Source organism: Pholis gunnellus, assembly GCF_910591455.1.
Source record: "Pholis gunnellus genome assembly, chromosome: 2".
In the NCBI taxonomy this organism is placed as follows: domain Eukaryota; kingdom Metazoa; phylum Chordata; class Actinopteri; order Perciformes; family Pholidae; genus Pholis; species Pholis gunnellus.
Genome location: NC_136536.1, coordinates 10249705 through 10270924, shown reverse-complemented (window position 1 = coordinate 10270924; position 21220 = coordinate 10249705). Strand labels below are relative to the sequence as shown.

The 21220-nt window shown below is 39.8% G+C and overlaps 3 protein-coding genes across 4 annotated transcripts; 1 reads left to right on the top strand and 2 right to left on the bottom strand.

Moving 5' to 3' along the window:
* Positions 1-95: 95 nt before the first annotated feature.
* Positions 96-6483, bottom strand: letmd1 (LETM1 domain containing 1). 2 transcript variants are annotated; one of them, XM_079173409.1, is made up of 9 exons: positions 6349-6483; positions 5443-5521; positions 4366-4481; positions 3926-4008; positions 3513-3699; positions 3062-3163; positions 2799-2951; positions 2578-2674; positions 96-1478 (listed from the first exon to the last, which is right to left on the bottom strand). In XM_079173409.1, exons 1-9 carry the CDS (start codon positions 6412-6414, stop codon positions 1402-1404), a joined length of 960 nt encoding a protein of 319 aa, XP_079029535.1. In that variant the 5' UTR covers positions 6415-6483; the 3' UTR covers positions 96-1401. The 2 variants fall into 2 exon arrangements, with proteins under 2 accessions (XP_079029535.1, XP_079029534.1); XM_079173408.1 differs by having other exon boundaries at positions 5367-5521; positions 6349-6477.
* A 1691-nt stretch (positions 6484-8174) lies between these two features.
* On the top strand, positions 8175-9453 carry gtsf1 (gametocyte specific factor 1; the record flags this gene model as incomplete). Its single annotated transcript, XM_079175952.1, has 6 exons — positions 8175-8259; positions 8354-8460; positions 8585-8711; positions 8802-8885; positions 9261-9318; positions 9402-9453. 6 exons carry the CDS (start codon positions 8175-8177, stop codon positions 9451-9453), a joined length of 513 nt encoding a protein of 170 aa, XP_079032078.1.
* A 4598-nt stretch (positions 9454-14051) lies between these two features.
* Positions 14052-18635, bottom strand: nr4a1 (nuclear receptor subfamily 4, group A, member 1). Its single transcript, XM_079178435.1, has 7 exons — positions 18527-18635; positions 16753-17545; positions 16506-16635; positions 16253-16416; positions 15939-16141; positions 15646-15824; positions 14052-15149 (listed from the first exon to the last, which is right to left on the bottom strand). Exons 2-7 carry the CDS (start codon positions 17533-17535, stop codon positions 14893-14895), a joined length of 1716 nt encoding a protein of 571 aa, XP_079034561.1. The 5' UTR covers positions 17536-17545; positions 18527-18635; the 3' UTR covers positions 14052-14892.
* Positions 18636-21220: the final 2585 nt, after the last annotated feature.

Here is a 21220-nt window from a genome sequence, read left to right as displayed (position 1 = left end):
GACAAATAAATGCACCATAAAAGGTTTTTATTTCAGACAGTTCCATTACAATGTATATAATATTGGCACAGCAACACAACATTCACAACCGGTTGAGCAAATAACATATATTTATATTTAACAGAAAAGAACTTCTGCAACTCATATTTTAGATGTAGTGTGCCAGTCCTTGTGAAAGGCAGAGGAAGTAAATGACATTTCCTATTTGACACTTTACTACATCAAACACCAGCACAACGGACGTGCAGTTCCTCTTGTACTGGACGTGCAGTAAAGGACGTGCTGATGTGCAGTTCCTCTTGTACTGCTACTCTGAATTTAGCAAAACACTTGAAATTCTGTGCAGACGTGTTAATGTCATATTAAGCCTCCAAATCAAGAAAACATTTAGTAAACAATAAATTAAAGTGCCATCACTTTCGTTTTTCAGATAGCTTGTGAGTGCTGTGCTGCACAACAACAAATCAATTAAATTAAATTACAACACACAAACATGCTTGAATGTCTTTGCAATTGCAAACATATCGTTTTTGTTTTTTTAAATCTCTAGAGGATCCGTCAACATTTTTTCTTTTTAGAAGGTGCCTTTGTGTATTCTACTGATTTTTCATGTCGACCGGTTGTTCTGTGTGTGACAAAATTATTTTGTTCCCTCAAAACTGTTGCAAGAAAATTCCCATCTGGACAGCGTTATTAATTGTAAAGTAACAGCGGAGCACAAAGTGAGGTAAATGTATGAGAAGCTACAGTACGTGTTTGAGGTGTACATGTTAACATGTACACATAAAAGCAATTACATTTTTCCCCTGTACTTTAATGAGGAATGAGTGAACAATTCTACAAGTCGAATATTAACTTTTACTAAAGACCATCTTCTTTGTCTAAGTAGGTGTGTAATGATGCGTTAGCTTAGCAGTAAACAAATGACGAGTCTGAGCTTAACAGTTGTATCAAGCTTGAGATACAGCAACAGGTAATTATAACAACGCCACTTAATATGGTTCAGTGCATCATAATTAATTTAAGTCTTCAGGGTCTGAATTACACGAGAACTCCAATAAGCAAGATTTGTGAAGTCAAAATGCACCTCTCTTATTGTGCTGATTTATTAAGTAAGATCTCATACCACTCCCCCGATAAAGATTAAATAGATTCAGACGAGCTTTCCCAAATAAATCCTATTTACTGGGAATGTATTTGGCAAACAGGACCGTTTTAAGCCTTCTAGACTTATCAGGATCCTTTCACGTTTTGGGCTTAGAGAATTTTTCTTTTCTTTCTTAAACCTCATAATTTTGCCAAGAACAAGAAAATAGAGATGTTGACAACTCTTAGGAAGCTGTGCTGCCCGGTGCACAAGAGACAACCTAATCACAAAAGCAGATTGCTGCCGGCTTCCTGTCAGTGTCGGCTGGCACCGGTTGGGGAGTTGGAAGAGAGAAACACAATGCAGTGCAGAAGGAGTGACACCTCTGAGTCTGCAGAAAATTAAACAAAAGAGGCATACAAACCAGTATTACATTTTAGAATAGACACATTAAGGAATAGTACGACATTTAGGCAGAGCGAGAGTTAGATGAGAAGATAACAGGTTTATGTCGATGCATTACAGGAGAATTCCACATAAAAGTCTTTTGGGGTACGACTAGAAGTGGAAACAGTTGTAAAAAAGCCTTTTGTGGCTCCAGACGGTGCTGCAGGAAGTCTGAATAATTGAGTCAGCATTGGATGGGTCTGAAGACGACAAGTGCATTGTGGGTAATGCAGGAGTCAGGTATTGACGAGGAAAAAGAATGCATGGAATAAAAACAACAATACCTCTGGTTCTGCTGCATCGCTTTTCATCCTTTTTTAACTTTGAGTCTGACAATTTAGGAGGAGTGCGATGCCAAATCTGTGACGTACTCTTTTAAAAAGATGCTAAATTTCTAATTAAGAGCATTAAAATAGCAGCAAACAACTACTTGCAATGTAAAGACATAAGCCAGGTTGCACCAAAAAGGATTCATTTTTAAACCTGATTAAATCATGCAAACTTTAAAACTAGCTTGAAATAAAGTTTAGTTTTTAATCTTACTTAAATTAAATGTAATTCTATTGCACCAAAACTTGAACGACTCAACCCAACTGAGTTTTATGATCCTGCTGGTGTAACAAGGAAACTGTTGTGGACATATTGCTACATTAATTCTGGCAATATGTTTTTCTCAAAAGGAGGATTTGAGTTCAGTGCCAAGCCATCATAAGTAACGTTAGGCTAACTAAATTACTGCAAACTGATTTATCACCTTGTTTTTTGTACAGATTAAACAAATAAAATATGACATGAAGTAGTGAGCTTTGGAGGTGCTGTTGGCTGATTTTGTTTCCTTCGGACACAACAAGGCCAGCTGCTTCTTCATGCTAAGCTCAGCCAATCAGGCGCTTCATAGCTACAGTACAGACACACTCATAATCTTCTCATCCAACTCTCAGCAAGAAAGCCAATAAGCATAATTCCTATTCTTCTTTAAATATTAGATAAAACAGACATTGGGCTAAAATTACATAAAATAGTGCACATCCAAATGAAAATACCTTTCAGTGAGGAGGACAGCTGAAGCCATTGGGTTAACCACTCGCGGCACTGATTGATGCCAAGACTGTTAGAATGGAGCCCCCTCACATAACAAGCCTGAAAAAGAGACAAATATTCTGTATTCATAACACAGCTAAATGAGGGACACGCAACGTTCATCATCTAAATCAACGTATGGCCAGTGAATGTGAAATGTTTTAAGTTGTGTGGAGTGACGGACCTGTCTGAGTTCGGAGTCACTCAACTGGTGGGGGCCCAGCCTGCTGAGGGCCCGGTCCAGCAGGAGCAGCTCGTTGGCGTGGCTGTTCAGCCGTCGGCCTATCAGGACACCCGGGAGGCGAGGAGTCAGGAAGAGCAGGGGGCTGACGTATCTCTGATTGGCCGTGAAGACAGACAGGAGAGATATTCTAGTGACGTTCAGGTTGACCGAGTGTTTGTGCAGACGTTGTGTGACGTTGTGAAGAGTGGAGGGGTGTAACTGACCATCTGATCCACACTCATCCTGTTTATGCCCAGAGGAGGTCCAGAGAACAAGCTCCGGACTGCGAGGATTTCAGACACTTTAGGATTTCCTCCGCTCTGCACCTGAAAACGCACAGAGAAGGCAGTTCATCCCACTTTCGTGGAACACTGGATACAGGTTCAACCTTGTTGTACTTGTATGTGCAACCATGAAGAAGTATGCGTGTTTCAGAAGTTGTAGTATTCATTTACAATGAGAGAAAGTGGCCATTTATTCTGTAATTTGATATACTGAGTAATTTATGTGAAATATAACTTAAAATCCACGTCCCTTTACCAGCAGAGGAAACAATTCAAAATCATATTTTACAAAAACACGTAATCCTTGCAGCACTTTTATTGTGTGAAAGGAGAAGATACAGTATGTTTTGTCATATTTAAATATATAGAGTATTCCTCAGTGTTCACTTACTTTAGCACACAGGTCCCTCAGGCGGCTCTGTAGCTGGCCGTCTTTGACCTGTTGGCTCGTGCTCTCGAGCCCTTTGAGCACTGGCCAGTGGTGCCGGACCCTTTCGGAATGGTACAATTCCCGAAACTCTACTTGCTGCTTCGCAGTCCAGAAATGAGGGATCAGGAGCTGGCGGGGGAAAAAGTACCTGGCAGTGAACAGGAGGAGATGGTAGCAGAGAGAGGAGGGACACATGGAAGGATGGTCAAATATATATTAATATATCAACAATATATATTAATATATCAACATGGACACGATAAGAAGGAAATTCCAACAGTAATATTGAGGGACATATATTAACATCACTATCAATCATTTAAAATTGCTTTGCTGAATATGAATGAAAAGATGGTGATTTTAAAGTGATTCACATCAAGACAAAAACCAGGTAGTTGGCAAAGGGAGGGATTGATATCACCACCAGCGGAAGGGCCTTCATCAAGTCTCTGCGGAACTGTGAAACAAATGTAAATTAAGTAAAGCTGCCGTGAGACAACAAACATTACATCGCTGAAATTAATAAATAAAGGCAAAGTATTAAATGCTTATTAGTGAGGCGATATCATACAGAACATAATTATTTTACTGTGAAATCTGCTGCTGAATTTCAGACATCTGATTTAATGTGATTACCTTCTTTTATCATTTTAATAGTTTATGTCGAAGACCATTTGTAAAATCTGACACCTGACACTTAGTCTGCTTATAAAAGTGTACAAACATGATCAGTAATCCTTTACATCACAACCACTGTATCACAATGTTTTGACTCAATATCTGGACATGATTCATGGTGGTGGAGAAGACCCACCTGTCTGAGCTTCTCCATCTCCCTGTAAGGCAAATCCTTGTACTGCACTCGGTCAGAGAACATCTTTGCTCTTATCACCTGCACATCTTTGGCGTCTTGGAACAGTAGCTTAAATCCTGGAATAATAAAATAATAAATAAAACAGAGAGTCAGGGGGAGCATGTCAGACATGTTATTTCCCCTCTTTCTAGAATGTTTCGGTAGACTGATGGTATAAGATATATTATATTCAAAATTATGTTTATAAGAAAAATGTGGATGAAACAGATGGCGGTGTAGCAGCCATGCAAGGTGGTGACCTGGACATTGTGAACAAAAGGAGTCGTGTGTCTTGCTCAAAGACATTTAAACACGTGAACAGGTGGAGGCAGGAATTTTACCACCAAGCCCATCTGCTGAGCCACAATTGAACACACTTTAAGTTTTTGTACACAGATAGACTTTTACATTATACTATTCTTGCCATTACACCACATTACCATGACAATTAAGTTTATTATGATGTGCAGTAATTGAGAAAATAAATTCTATAAGTGCTCCACATGTACAGTATCGTTGGATACAGGATGGAGAACATGACAAGTTATTTTGTCTCAGAATCTTAATCGTCATCAATCTGAATGCAGTAAAGTACATAAAGGAGCAAAATGGTGTTTTTCTTGGTCTCCAGTGCAAACAAACCCAAAAGAATGAATGATGCAACATTCAGACTACACATGAGGTGCAAACGAAACAAGGTACAATCATGTCGTGCAATACAATGTAAGAGTGTGTAAGAGTGTCTAACAGAGTGAATTTGACATTGTGTTCCTGTTTCTGAACTAAAATTCATTCAATAACCTTAAACCAATTAATGTTCCATTCATTCACTTTAACCTGTAGCTACACAACCAGTGTGCAGTTTAACACAACTAACATAAGAAATGCATAAAGTATCTTCAGTATACAACATTAGAAATATAGTCTTCGAGATGCCAGAGGTGAGTTAACGTTGATCCTACCTTTCGTAAAAGTGTGATAGAGCTGATAAAAGCGGGGAAATCGCCTTTTGAGGAAACTTTCATATTTGGCATTTACCGTCTGGAACTTGGAGGAGACATATCGGCCAATACCTCGTCTCTCTTTGGATGTCGAGTAGTGTCTGCACAGAGGCAACCTGTCGAGCAGAAGACGTGGACATGAATACATTCAATCACTATGAAAGATCTGCAAGTAAACGCCAGACATCTTCTGGTTTTGTTTTCATTGAACACACATTAACAGACCTACAACATCTCGCAGAGAATATAATATAAACACAATATTAACGTTTTTTTAAATAAAAGTAATACATTAAATACACATTTAATATAGTGGGGTTTAAATGAAACTATATACAGAAAGATATTAATTATATATACATTAACAGCCATTTTTTAATCACTAGGCATAGATAAGAAAAAAGATCAAAGAGGAAGGAAGATGTGATGAGAAAACTATTGTTTTAAATCATGCATAACCCTATGATATAACCTAAAATAAAGGAGGGCTCACTACTTATCCACTTGCTACAATGAATGGGATATTTACCCATAAGAAAGATTAATCATCGAAATAGACGAGTTTGAATTATCCAAATAAAAAAAGAAATGTCAAAAGTCGAAATGTCATTTAACTTTAGTCATAATCATTTTTGATATCCATCTTTATGACACAAGACATGAAAACCCAACTACACTCCATGCTCACGTGTATGAGTATATTAAATTCACAGGAAGTTTAATGCTGGACGTGTTGTAATGACACAGCAAAGTACTATGATTTCAATATAGAGTGCACAACTAATTTGTATTATATATCTGTCTACATATGTGTTATCAAACACAAACAGTACAGCATGTCCTAATATGCAGCTAGCTTCAGTTAGCAACGGTTCAAGTCAGACGCGAGTAAAACAAACCCACAAATCGTGGACAAATGACGTATAAAATTTTTTCAACATACCTGGACTGACAGGACACATAAGGAGAGTAAAGGCCATTTGTTATCATGTTTGTCCGGAGACCACATAGTCGGGTCAAAGACAAACGGCTACACAGGCCGGAGCTGAACAGCGCCATGTTTGACACGGTGAAGTTCCACCCACGTTACCGTAATGATGGTCATATACAGCAAAGCCAAAAGCAGTTAATTTACCGTAATGATGCTCATATACGGCAAAGCCAAAAGCAGTTAAATTACCGTAATGATGCTCATATACGGCAAAAGCTGTTAAAGTATTGTAATGTTTGCTGTTTACATAAGGAATATATGATGGATATATGAATATATATTTATATACTCATATGAGTATTATGGTATAAGTGGTACGGTAACTTAACACCAGTGGTAGAAAATAACATTACTTAAGTACTGTACTTAAATACACCAAAAATCCAAAAGGGTTAAATTGAGGCCCTGCCTCAGCAACGTGTAATTGGGTGTTGAACAATCCAGTTGTATGATTTTATTGTAAGTAATGGTCCAATAGTTTAGTAAAACAGTTGTGTTGCGACCAACCTCTCAGACAATTTGATTTTTAAAACAGTTGAAGCTGCGAATAAACTACAACAGTAAAGTACCACTTACATATTAATGTATCATTAACAAAAATATGACAATATACAACTGATAGGGATTATTAGTACTTTTTATTTATTAGTACTTTAACTTTGGTGCTTGAAGTACATTTTCTTGCTAATACCTCTTTTGCTCACATATTGTTGTTTGAATACTTCTTACTACTTCTACACAGAAACTATACTTTGCTGATTTATTTCACATCTTCAGACATTAGCGACGAGATTTGTGTTCATTTGAATTCATCTTAAGTTATTTTTTACAGATTTTAAGCAGAGTAGTAGTTGTTGTCGCTTGAACTGGAAACCACGTGACTTACCGATGTTCGCTAAAAGTTGGGGGCGGAGCTACGAAATCATTGAACCCGCGAGCAGGAGAGAAGCAGGCTGGAAACAAAGGTCTTTATGAGATTGTTATTCGTAGAAAATACATTTAATCAACAGACTGTATTCACAACATCTGTTAAGAACTGAAATGTTACATTTTAGAAATGTCATGGCGTCTGAATTAGCGTTTTATTGGCACATTTTACAAGGAGTCTTGCCACGTTTTTGCTAGCAAACGTTACTAGCCATCTGTTTAGTGTGCATGCGCTGTTTAAAAGCAATGTTTGTCGATTAACTGTTACAGTGCAACCAATATTTCTTGAGAAATCTGCCGTCGTTGCACGTAAACTGCTCTAAAATACACCCGCATTTTAAAAGGACGATATTGGTTGCACGCTTCCACGTGCCTGTTTGAAAAAGGCCGACCTGTGACGAGGAGGGGGGGGGGGGTCACTTTAAAATCGTAAACCAATAAAGTAAAACCCTAACCAATAAATAATCTAGTGCCGAACTAATTCGGAAGTTGAATCAAAGCCGGTGGCGTCTACACTTTTGCTACAAGAGGTATTCGGCCTCCAGGTGCGAATAAATTGCTTTCAAATCTAGTTCAGGTGTCGTTTTCCTCAGGTGGCTAATGGGCCACCTCAGACTAGCAAGCACGAGACTGTAACTAATCGTTTGTTTCTCATGAATGAACTTTGAGGCCACATATCTGCTTCTAAGTGGACTATATGATCCCGTTTTGCATTGCAGTTGGACTAAAACTAGATGTGCTCAGGGCTAATATTCAAAACAAGCCCACACCAGCAAACACACTTTCAGCAGATCAATAATTTGGCACACCTGGAGAGTTGGACAGAATCCTGCAGTACATCACAGCTAGAGATGGCGACCACGTTCAGATTTGGAACCACTAGCTCTCCATGCAACACGGCAGCTGCCGAGAGAGCACAGTTAGACGAGGAAACAGGTAATATTCAAGACATTTTAATACATTTTCCGTATTTTTTTTAATAAATATTAAAGGGTGAAATGTATTCATTTGTTCTTCTCTGACTTTAAAGAGGAAAAGGGAAACTGTGACCCTGACAAACTTCAGCAGTGCCCTTTTGACAAGAACCACCTGATCCGGGCCTGTCGCTTCCCTTACCATCTCATAAAGTGCAGAAAGGTGAGTCGAGTGCTCGTCCACCACTAACACCAGCAAGTATGGAAAATATTGTAAATTGACATGCAAGGATTCGTGTATCATGTATGGTTGAAAACTCTAAATCTCCTTTTCTTTTCTCTCATAGAATCATCCGAAATTGGCCAGTGAGCTGAAAACCTGCCCGTTTAATGCTCGCCACCTGGTCTACAAGCATGAGCTGACACACCACACTGAAACCTGCGAGGACAGGATATCCGTGGACACTGAAGATGGTAACGCAACCACTTTATTGTCTCTTCTTTACCCTGCAGAGTCAACGTGTGCTTACAGTGTACCTGAGTGGTATTATGTTGTGTTTACAGGGGGAAGCACCAATGGGCATTGTCAATGGCAGGTCCCAGTCAGTACTTGGGTAAACCCGGACATGTCTGAGGATTGGGACAAAGGTATAACTATTAACCACAACTTGTTTTTGTTTTTTTGTGATTGAACAAACATGATACAATGTGTTATTAGTGAGCTTTGACAGTGCTGATTGTCTCAAGAGAGAGTCAGGCTATTTGTTTCCAGTCTTTATGCTAAGCTAACCGTTGCCTTCTTTATATTAAGCGTACAGACATGAGTGGTATTTATCTCCTTATTTAACTATCGGCAAGAAAGCGTATTTCTATGCTTTTAAAGTAACAATCGGTGCTTGAGTTGGAAATATTCAATGCACCGTATCTTAAAGCAGTATTGTTTTTCTCCCCTTGCGTACTCTGTACCAGACTTTGAACACATTGATTTAGTCTGTTAAGGTAACTGAGAGTTTTGTCTTGCAGAGTCTGATGATGCTGCTACTCCATTTGTGTGGGGTGTAAACACAGTCCTGAATCAAAAGTAAGTGGTCTGCTTCAGCTTTTGGCACCTGTTTGTGCATATTTTCTTTGTACTTTTAACTGTTCTGTCTCGTTTCTCTGCAGACCGGAGCCAAGTTTTAGAACTCCCAATACCCTCCCATGGTCCCAGATGTAAGCCATAATGTACTTAGTATCCAATTTAAAGCTTATTGTTACGCCTATTATATGTAGCGTTAGTTATGTATGGATATTTCTTTTAATGTTTGTTCTTAGCAAGTTTTTGCCCACAACTTTTTTTAAGGTAGGACTTGAGGCATCTAGTGGTGAGGTTACCGATCGCAACCAACTGAAAGAGTCAGCCAATAGATCTCCCTAAATGCTACACGCTGTTCCTTTTTAATTTGCACAACTGTATTGCCCATTGGTTATCTCATTTGTAGTGCCCTGATGTGGCAAGTACCCTAAATGGAGAGCATATTGACGGTGTGTTTGTACATTCTTCAAAACTAATGCCTCCTTTTTTTTCTGTATTGTCTAACCTTCCCTGCTGTTACAGTAACAAATGTCACTGGTTGAATGTCGTATGCTTTTTATATTAAAGGTGTTGATTTCAAATCATTTTGTGTGGTTAATTATGATACGGTTTGATCAAATGAATCGCATGTGCACAGTTTGAAAATCTTCAGTTTGGCAATTATTTAGGAAGATACATTCCATTGATCCTCAGTGGCAACAATATTCAACAGTAAACATAGTAACACTGTCATCACATGACCACTGGGTGGCAATACTAGCCAAGCACTGACATCACTATCTTACTACTTCCATTTGAAACTTAATTCTTTTGATTTGATGTAGCTCCTCTGGTTATCAAACTATTTTAATAAAGACACTTTTCATGCATGAAGTACAATATTCGGCAGGTGCAGCAGCATTCAGATTCTGTACTTAAGTAAAAGTAATAATACTGCACGGTAACTCATCAGGAAAATGTACTTAAAATATTAAAAGTAAAAAAAGTACTATTATATTTCAGATCGTTAGATTATTATTTATGCATTCATGTAAAAGAAGCATTTTACCTTTGTAGTTGTTTGAGGGTGGGCTATTGTTTTTAACTATTACCTAATGATTTTATTAATTATGTATTAATCTGCTTATTTTTGTTCAATCAATTGATATTATTTGGTTTTGCCCAAAGTGACACCTTCACAATTGTTTTTATCGAATGAACAGTCCAAACCTGACATTACAAATTAATTAAGGTGATTGCAGTAATTCAAAGGAAAAGCAACAAATGACTTAAGTTGGAACCATTAAGTAATTGCCAAAGAACTATTTAATTATTTCAACTGTACTTGTGCTGTTGGGTAATTTATAGTAAGATATTCATGTTTTGTATGCAAGAATCTTCATTTATAAAGTAACGCTTTCAGATTAATGTAGTGAAGAAAAAATACCTCTGAAATGTAGTAGAGCTGGAGTAGAGCGTTCCATGAAAGACAAGTAAAGTTCAAGTTCCTCAGATTTGTACTTGAATACAGTATGTGTGACTGGTTTCCTTCCACCAGTGGGCAGGTGACGTTAATGTTGATCTTGAGAAAATGTCTCCAGGTGAGAGCTGAGTGACCTCAGTGTGACGAGCGTCAGGATAATCAAGGCCGGCCAGCCAGAGCACTCTGTCATATCAAAGTGGCATTATTGATTTGCGACTACTATCTATTTTAGTCGTGGCTATTATTAGAAGTGTTCAGACGGGCTTCTGTGCTGCCCTGTCACTATCTGTAGGATGAGTACGACTCCTCAGAGCAGAGTACATGCTGGACCCATGTGTGTATCATGGAAGCACTGCCTTCTCTTAGACGTACTGTATATCTGTTACTACCCGTCTGAGAGATATGTAGAAGCTAGTGTTAGTTCTGAACTCTTGAACTTGTCACTGACAAGGCTTACATGTCATATATTCCCAACTGAACCAAAGTCAGTAATATTAATTTGCACTGTGTGCCATACCTGCGAGAAGGAGCTGATGTTACATTACATAAATGCGATTCGATCTGTTTCTAAAAAAATCTGCACTAAGCCAGATATATAAATACCTCTTCAGATGTTCTCCGATTTCTAAATGCAGTGGGTGTTTACCACTGAGATTTCCTCCCGAGAATCTATTGTGGAAGATGCTTTTCTGATTTACAATATAGGGTCTATAAAACAACATATTAAAGAAACACAAGGCAACATAAACACACAATAATAATAGCCACAACATGTTACAATCCTGCATTTAAAATTAAGTCAAAGTACTGAAGTATTAAATGTACATATAAAGTTTTGAAAGTAAAAGCACTCATGCAGAATGCCCGGTAGTTTAAAATGTAACAAGAAATCATACTTTATCAGCTGATCTTATGTTTTGTATGACAACTCTTAATCTGAAAAGTAAAAAGTACAATATTTGCCTTTGAAATGTAGTAAAGTAGCATAAAATGGAAATACTCAGTAGCCTATTTAAAAACCTAACTTCATTTTTCAATGCTGGCAATGTCCATATTATGCATATAAACATACAATTAAATGCCAGTCTAATCTATGATGAAAATGTTGGTGTTTGTCCAATATTTTAGTAACAAATCATTATTAAATCTTGGCTAGAAGTGTAACGCCAAATCCATATATAAACGCGTACCAACCAGCAGCATAAGATGAAACTAAATAGCTTCAGTACAGACTGAAACATCTCAACTATCTGATATCCATGACATATTCTACAGACCTTCATGTTCCTCAGAGGATGAATCCTACTGACTTTGATGATCCACTGACTTTTCTCTAGCGCCAGCGTAAGGTTCACATTTGCAATCAACAAACAAGCAATCTTATAATAAGGCTCTCTGTCGATCTTCTTTTATTAATGTGACATTGCCATATTCTCCAGGACATAAGAGTCCTGCACAGTATGGAGTGAACAATTTGGTCTCGGAACTGGCCTATAATCTTGTAACTCTGTCTGACGCCTGTGATCCTCATTTCATACTCCACTCACGCAAGCTGTAGTCAAGTTGCTCTCGCCCCAGTTTCCACTGAGGCATGATGGGTAGATCATGAGAGAGCTGCCCTACTCACCTTATAGTTATCAGTGTACCACCACCCACGTGAAGTATGTTCTGTAATCAGAGTGATGCTGGCTTTAACTGCTCTTGTTGCATAAGTCCGACATTCACAAAGTTATCGAGACCTCCAACTTGTGTATTAAGTTTCATTACACCAGATGAAATATTTCAGATCCTGTAACTCAAGAGAAGCATGAGACCGGCTACTTCAGATAACATAGCTGTAAACTACCTCTCAATCCAACAGCAAAGTCTGATCTCAGTATTTGATATGAGATCTGAAGCATATTTATAAACCCACATGTAATGTCATACACCATAGTGGGCATTACAAAGTCACTGCAACTGAAGATGGATATGCACTGAGTGATGGGATTCTGAAGTTAATGATACACCACAACTCAAAATGTGTTCTTCCTGATGCCTTTTAAGTAATCTACAGGCAGACAAATGCATCAAAGTACAAGTGACCCTTTGTAAAGATCTATACTTTCTTATTGAGCTGTAGTCTGTCTCCAGTCCTCTGAATTGCTGCCCACATTTGAGTATTTTTCAGTCATTCACATAGATCTGGTGTTGAACAATCAGACCGTAGCAGCTTCCGTATAGTATTGTCAATTTGATACCACAAAAACATTATCCGGCCTTGGTTTGGTTTGCTGCTCAATCTTTATGATCCTCAGTACAAACTGGTTTCCAATCTGTCTTCAGTCTGTCGATGTACCACCATAAAATTCCCTCCCCAATCAATTCTCTTCTATGTGTTTCCTGGGCCACGCTCCCTTATACCTGTGGGGAACAGAGCACCTGACTCGTGTTCACTTGTGGGAGGCGACAAGTTAAAGCAGGTGTAAAAGGGATAGTACGCCATAGGTTTAACCTTGAAAGGCTTTATTAAACCCTCTGTTGCTGATGCACACATATTCTTTCCCTCACATTTGTGGTGGTGTCACACTGTGGGGAAACCTTGCTTATAGAGGGCATTGTGTAAGCTAAGTGCGGCCCCCTCCAACAGATTCACAATGTAAGCTATCTTAGCCTCACTGTCGTAGCAAAATGGCTAGTAGGTACTAAAAGCTAACGGACACACTGGGTTAGTAACTCAAGGCAGGTGTTGGGACTTTGCCTGTTTTGGACCATTATAGTAGATCATAGAGGCCCACATGCTATTAACTGGTGCATTTATGTGATCTATGTCCTATTGTCTTTCAATAATGTATCAACATTTACTTCAAGCAGTACAAGATTTACATTTGTGTTTTAACACACACACACACTCACACACACACACACACACACACACACACACTTGTGAGAGTGTTGCACTATACAATGATGAAGTAGTCTGAGTCACTTGAGACCAGACTGGGAATTCAACCAGACTCTAAATAAAGACCAGCACATAACTAGGAGGGAGGTGAATGGGGGTACATTTTTTCAGCAACTGTTCTGTTGCCAACTAAAGAATTGATAATGCACTAAGGCGTACAAGCTGCTGGCACAGCAACACACAATGGATACACACAATGGAAGAATAAACAGGAGAGTAACCTATTTATTATTAAGTAAGAAATATATATATAGTAAGAAATAAGTAGGGACAAATAGTATAAATGACAAAAGCAGTTGGAATATGCAGGCTTACATTTTATTTCATGTTCAGTTGCAGTAAAATATAACCTCTTAGTATGTAAAAATAAACCCAAACTAATTTCATTTCGCCCAATCTGCAGAATACAGTTCATGTGGCAACAACACCAGCAGGTGTTTAAACAGGTTTAAAACAGATTCAAAATAATCTACATAAGTCCAGTGTATAAGACAATACACAGTATAGCTGCACAATGTCAATTCATGATACATGAATGATACCACTGAATGATTCTGTAGGTTTAACCTACTGTATTATCACCAAAGCATATGGTGGCATTAGCTATGAAGCAAACTGGAGCTCTGAGGGACTCTGAGGCTGAGAAGTGCATTTGAGTGGTTCTGTGAAATAACATCCTAGAGCACCTGAAGTATTTAATCTAAACTGAAATATAATAACCTTTTTTAATCGTTGAGCTGAAGATATCGTGATGCTTTGTCGGATATTTTATGTGCAATTTACAGTTGAAAGATTGTTATTAAAAAAACAAGATTATTGAGCTTACATCCTTGAAATGATGGTGCAGATATGATTTGTATTCAATTTGTAACTGCTTATAAAGTGCAATCATCTTCCTTTTGTAGGGCACCTTGTTGTATGTAAACAGTCACCTTTTGGTCCATGCGTTGGCCCGTCTACAGAGTACACAATTTCCTGGAAAAACAAACAAGGAAGAGCATTTTGGGACGGCTCCTCGTACATGTTGCTTCTGCAAGTTTTATAACTAATTCGCTTTATAACTCATATGTAGGCCTTTTCCTCAAGAGCTGCATAATCCCTTAGGATTCTTCTTCTTCAGGATCCTCAGTCTGTTCTCTTTGGCTCTCATATGAACTGCTCTCCCATCTCACACTCACAACGGAAGGGTATCCATGAAGATTTTGTCCACAATCTGCGGCGGGGGAACAAGATCTTCTAATTTCAGGTAAAATATACGCTGGTAGCCTTGAGTGCACAGAGTCCTGAGCTCAGGAAGCTTCCCGAGAAGTCTGGACAAATAATTTGGCCGCAACGAGTCGGAGCCGCAGCCAGAGAGGTGATCTTTTAGGCTAGCGATGAGCTGGTTCTGCAAGTCCTCCACACGTTTTGGCTCCTTGAGACCATGTCGGTCTGCAGAAGAAAATAAGATACAGGTTTGAGTCTGAGAGAGCCTTATTCGTCATTGTTTTCAAACACTTTGAAATGCGAGAGTGACACATCAGTAGAATTGATCACGTTTTAATCTAATATTTAATTTACACTGCTGAAGCGGACACAAACTGGTGTCAGTTGGAAGTGTTATTGCTGCTGCATTGGAACAATTCCTTGGCTTTACATGTAAACCTGCATTGTGTTTATGCTTAGTGTGCTGTGATATATTACTTCTCCTCTGCACTATAGAGTACATGAGGTCGTGTTACATTCTGTCATATACACCTGTCGTGTCAATCCTGTGTTGTGCAACATCCTTGTATTGTCTGCACCAATGAAACCTTGTTACAACTGTTCTCCTTGTTGGATAAGAATAACTCTGAATAACTTTAAATCTGAAGAAAAAAAAGTGTGTTGAAGCCTGATACCTATACTTCTAAAGGCAGATGTGTTAAAGGATGACTGAAGATCTTACCAGCGATTATGACCAGGGCTGTGAGGCAGGAGCAGGAGGAAACGTCTAGCTTCATGCGATGGAGACTTTGAGAAAACTCCAAGATGGAGTCAATCCAGTCACCAAAGCCTTGGACGCACTGCGTTTTGTGAAGCACGGCCCCATTGCAGAAGATGAGCGTGTTCATTTCAGGATTGGAACTTTAAAAAGAAAAGGCAACGCGGGTTATTGATTTTATCCAAGGCATCAGGAAAATGACACGTAAGCTGTATCATAAACACGATGACATTTTTTTTTTAGGGGGCTGCACTCACCGATAAGCAAGACGCAAGATGAAGAGTTCGACAAACGCAGATTCCAGCAGCAGTTCCTGGTCTTCTGAGCAGAACTCAGAGTAACCTGGGATGCTATTCGCCCACTTCCTTATGGTCTCCATGGAGGATGAGAGTAAGTCGTAAAACTGTTTGATGTCACTTGCGTCTACTTTCTGGTTCGGACTGACTTCGGTCTCACCAAACTGAAATTGCAGACAGCAGAGAAGTTCAAACAGATGCCTAAGTGCGTAATCAAATATTCCCAAAGCATAAATAAGAGGGATTTTGTTTGTTGTTTATCGTTTGTTTTTTACCTTGGAGTAATCCAGTTTGCCAATGACTGGGTTTGAGTCAATGTGGGCCCTCACAAGTGAAGCAATCATGCTCACTGGAGACACCGTTGTCGTCACATCCTGCACCACTTTAGGCTTTGAAGGCAGGCGACCTCTTCGCCCTTTCAGGCTGTCCGTTCTCACAACTGAAAAATTGATGACATCAACAGTTATTTTCAGTTCATCTTCACCATCCTAATTCTACGCCATTCATCTGGGTTTGTACTGAACTCACCTTCCCTCACCATGCCCACAACTAGACATTTTTGGAAACGGCAGAACTGGCATCGATTCCGCCTCCTCTTGTCTACAGGACAGTCTTTGTTGGCGAGGCAAACGTACTTGGAATTTTTTTGTACTGTACGCTGTGAAATAAAAAGAAGAATTACTCTTAACCTGCCCCAACGACTAACACAATACATGCAATCATCTTTGTATAGAAATATTGTAATTGCATGCATAGACAAGTCAGATCTTATTACCTTGAAAAACCCTTTGCATCCCTCACAGGTGCGAACCCCATAGTGCTGACAGGAGGCGTTGTCTCCACACACAGCACAGCAGCCCTCATTCCCACTGGGACTTTGCAATTTGGGTGATAAGCTCCCATCCAGCTGGTCAGTGCCATCTAGAATGCGTACTTGCTCCATCGCTAAGTTGGGGAAGGTCAGTGCTGACGGTTGAGGGTGGGTCAAAGTAAAAGGATCCTGCTCTTGTAAGTGTGTTGGACCCAAATGAGACATGTCCTCCACAGAACCAAAAGGGAAGAAAGTGGGCTCTTGTGGCACTGAGGTGTCCTCTGCCGCCCAGTATCCTGGACTGGGTGAGTATGGCCCGAAGGCTGAATCCCAGTTGGACGCATGCTGACTCTGGAACCGGGGGGTTGAAGGAGACGAAGTCGATGCAGGGCTGCCAAAATAATCTGACCCACCAGGGGAGACAGCCTCATCCAGGTAACTCAGCGTGAACGCTCCAGGGTAGCAGCCGTAAACCTGGAGGTCATCCAGCTTGAGTGGGGTCTCCTGGCCAGATGATGGGGGGACTAGTGCAGGGGCTGCAGTAAACTGACATGAATATGCATCAAAGTCGCCACTGGGAGTGTCCACCAGGGAGCTGATGTTTGGCAGGGATGGAGCAGAGAGGCGGTCCCGTGGGCTGCTCATATTCACAGCCAGCTTGGAGATAAAGTCTGTGCTCTGAAGCTCCGAGCTGCCAAGGCTGTTCTCATAGAGCTGAGATCCATGCTGGGGGTGTATGCAAGTCATAGCTGCAAGACTGAAAAAGACATAATCAAAAATGTTAGCGCCAAACAGATTGGAGATTTTGAACTTTATCTTTAACACTCAAGCCATGGCCAGTGTAAGGGATCTAATGGTGCAGAAATGAGCAGCTGAGCCCTTTTTTCTCTCCCTCTCTGTGTACAGTATTCATGTGCTGGCATGTAATACACTAGTGCAGCACCCGCTCAAAACGTGCCTGTTTGCAACGAGCTGATTGCTTCGCCTCTGGTATTTCTGCTTGCAGCTTTCTGAAACTGCTCTGCCAAACAACACTCAACACTGCGCCCCCTGCGAACATATTTATTGCACACCGTTCATAATGTATATCTTAATACATTCATATCTTCCCTTATTGTTTATGCCGTAGTTGTTCTTACTTTTTATTCTAAATATCACTCAGCGCTTCTGTTTAGTTGCTGTACTGAATTTTGTTGTCTCAGTACTGTGTAATGACAATAAAGTTGAGTCTAATTTGAATCTGAATCAGGTTTAATACCAAGATGGTTTCACATACAATGAATTTGCCTTGGTGTTATGGTCCATAACAATAAACATAGTGTGAGAAAATCAAAAGCAAATACTGCATAAGTTAAGAAACTTCACAATAAAATATTATACTATAAAAAGACGGCACAATATACGTTTTAAAATAAAGAACTGTAGTTTTGTGCAGGGATGTGCTAAATATTGGCATAAACTAATCAAATGTATTTGTGTAAAGTAGCTTTTTTTCTTTTTCTCGCATACCCAGTTTTTACAGCCTTTGAGCCGGGCTGTGACAGATATGGGTGTAACACTGAGACATGTAGGAGCTGTAAATACTTCACTTTGCTTTTTGCTGGGAAAAAATGGGTAAGGGGCGGCTACTTTCTCTTCGATAAACTCATTTTAATGCCCAGGTGTCACTTGTAACGGCTATAAAAGGTTTTCGCATTCACGTACAATGTATTATAAAAAAGTCATACATATGTCCTACCTGTTGGGCTCGTCTACAAGTGTTTTGAACTGTCTGTAATCCACAAACAGCCGTCAGTCATCTTCAGTGTATCCCAGCTGAGGAGCAAGTCCCTCCGCACTCACATCCCCGAAACACATTTATACCATCCGAGTTATTGTACCCATGACGTCCGGGAGGTTTCCATACATGGCTGGGCGGTGAACGGGGAGATTTCCAACCCCCAGCCAATCACAGCGCGCGTTCGAGAGAATAGACGTTTGATGACGCACTTCGGGATTCCGTTGACGCGGGTATGCAGAAGAACCGCGGTATTGTCCTCTCGACACACCCACACACACACACACACACACACACACACACACACACACACGAACACGAACATAGCGGAGAGAAAGACACACACAGCTAAACAACTCAATAAAACAGAATATAACTATTTTGTGCAGGAGTAAGTTGACACACCGCCAGTTTGCACCAGTGTCTCTTGTTGTATAATAGATTAGTCTTGCTGTTGCACAAAAATAAAATAAAAATACATCATTTTTAGTTAATCTGGCATAAACTGCTAATCTGGTGTGTAATAGATGACAAAATTACCTGCATCTGCTACAGGAGCTGCGTAGAGTATACTGCCCCAGGGTTTGAGAAGTCAAGGGGTATAATGCATTTGGAAATATGCAAAAAGCACAATATCCTATGACATGGTTGGTCCTGCTGTGAAGGCCTCTTTCAGTCGTCAAAAGTTGGTTGTTTTCAGTTTTGCATATTGCTATGTTAATTCATGTAGTAGGTAGTATAGTCTTGCATAGGAAAACTGTACACATTGTACAGGGAGTGGGAAGAACAATGGGTTAACAGGAGCAGAAACAGGTCACTTAATCCAGCAATGTACTAAAGCCATGTTCCAAAGATAGTAATATGCTGTTCCTATAATTGTGTCTATAGAGAGAGGAAAGCTTTTCACAATCAGGTGCAACAGAGAATGCAGGCCACACACACATCAAATACAAATGGTTAAAGAAATGCTGAATATTTTAATGAAGGGATTCAGTTGTCTGTCGCACTGGGGTCCTTGTTCTTGCCGTCTGTTCACGGTCATAGCTGCAAAAAGATCTAAAGTGATGTTGCTGCCATCAGCTTCGTCACCGAATTCTTGGATGGTACACATTTTTGGCTCGCGAGCCCTTGGTAGTAGTCTAGTAGTAGTATTAGACTGCAGTGAAATCTAATAACCATCGCATAGTTTTTAGGTTGTTTTTTTTCCTGTGAATGACTGGGCATCTGTGATGTCATGTCCGCAGTGGCTGAGCCTCCCTGCTGCACAGAAACTGATTTTACTGGTTATCTGATCTTGGTTAGACACAGGGCACATTTTGTGACTTCAACATCCTTTGGGCGCAGATTCATATGAAACAACTTCAAGTTATCTTTCAGAGTTGTCACTACAGTAACAGTTGTTGGTCCGTTGTTGGTCTGTCTGTGTTTGAGTAAAGGCTGATGTGAGCATTTCAACGTTCTGTGACGTGCAAGAAATGTGGCCTCTATGTGCAACTGTTCTCCCACACATGCACACACACACACACTGTACTTGTTATGTACGTATTATCACATGTGCATAGCCAGAGCTCAACCCACCACCTGTTGCTCCTCCAGAGTGCTATTTTGGAGTTGAGAAGATGTTTGTCATTGTGAAGAAATCCTCTAGTTCTTCAGGCCAACCTTGTCCAACCCTGAAAACACATCTGTACTTGTTTCTGGTGATATTTGACCAGCTTGACATCTCATTTTAAATCTGCAAGCGACCAGGAGAACTGTGTGGGGACCATGTGGGAGATCAGCATTGTAAGGACACTGATAACAGAGGGATTTGATCAGATAGACCGACTTTAAGGCTGTAAAGTAGTTACACCTGTTAAAGTTATTTTGTCGATTAGATTCCTGGTTTGCATACGAATGTAAATGAGGCCGTGATGATGCTATCAGTGATGCTTTGCATCTTTTTCCGAAGTTAGAGGATTTCACTGCTTGTGCACAGTTAATGGTTGTTGATTTTAGCCTCATTCAAAGATTAGTAAATTAACAGAGATTATGGTTAGTTCCTTAATGTTAAGTGGTATCTTTCATTCTTTTCATACCTGATTGTATAATTATGAGTGTCATGACATAAACCGATAATCTGTCCATTAGCTATGCAGATACATGTACATCTGATATATATATATATATATATATCAGTGCACCAGCCTGAAACAAGGCGAAATCGTGCAATGAAAATGACCTTATCTTAAATATATAAAAAGGATAATGAAAACCAAGCCTGTGGTTAGCCTAACAAGTCCATTACTCTGCTTTGTCCTCACACGTACCTCAGCTTCATACCGACTTAAAACACTGTGTGAATGTGACATTAGTAAAGCAACACCTGCCTCTTTACTCCATCCCTAGTCTGTTTTAGGACTTGCAGATAGATTGGTGTCTGATACAGCTCATATTCTGAACCCAAAATATCAGCATCTCCATCGGGAACTGCAGCACGAGGCGATCGTGTTCAAACATGCCGTTGTGCAGACTGGCGTCTTAATGCTAAGCTGTCACTTATGGTTTTATTGGGTGTGCAGAGGGTAGATTGTTTGGAGCCTTGCAACATGATATGAAGTCATGTCTGTGTACGTGCACAAATCTGTATTTATTCACCTGTGTGTTTTATTTACA

What these genes read in the sequence shown, in the direction of transcription:
- letmd1 (XM_079173408.1), bottom strand. Translation starts at nt 6,464, where the DNA reads ATGGCGCTGTTCAGCTCCGGCCTGTGTAGCCGTTTGTCTTTGACCCGA. An exon ending in TACCTGGTTTTTGTCTTGAT is followed by an intron (nt 3,700 to 3,925) that starts GTGAATCACTTT and finishes GTTCACTGCCAG; the next exon opens with GTACTTTTTCCCCCGCCAGC. An exon ending in GTGACTCCGAACTCAGACAG is followed by an intron (nt 2,675 to 2,798) that starts GTCCGTCACTCC and finishes TCTCTTTTTCAG; the next exon opens with GCTTGTTATGTGAGGGGGCT.
- nr4a1 (XM_079178435.1), bottom strand. Translation starts at nt 17,535, where the DNA reads ATGACTTGCATACACCCCCAGCATGGATCTCAGCTCTATGAGAACAGC. An exon ending in GATGCAAAGGGTTTTTCAAG is followed by an intron (nt 16,636 to 16,752) that starts GTAATAAGATCT and finishes TTTATTTCACAG; the next exon opens with CGTACAGTACAAAAAAATTC. An exon ending in GCAAACTGGATTACTCCAAG is followed by an intron (nt 16,142 to 16,252) that starts GTAAAAAACAAA and finishes CTGCAATTTCAG; the next exon opens with TTTGGTGAGACCGAAGTCAG.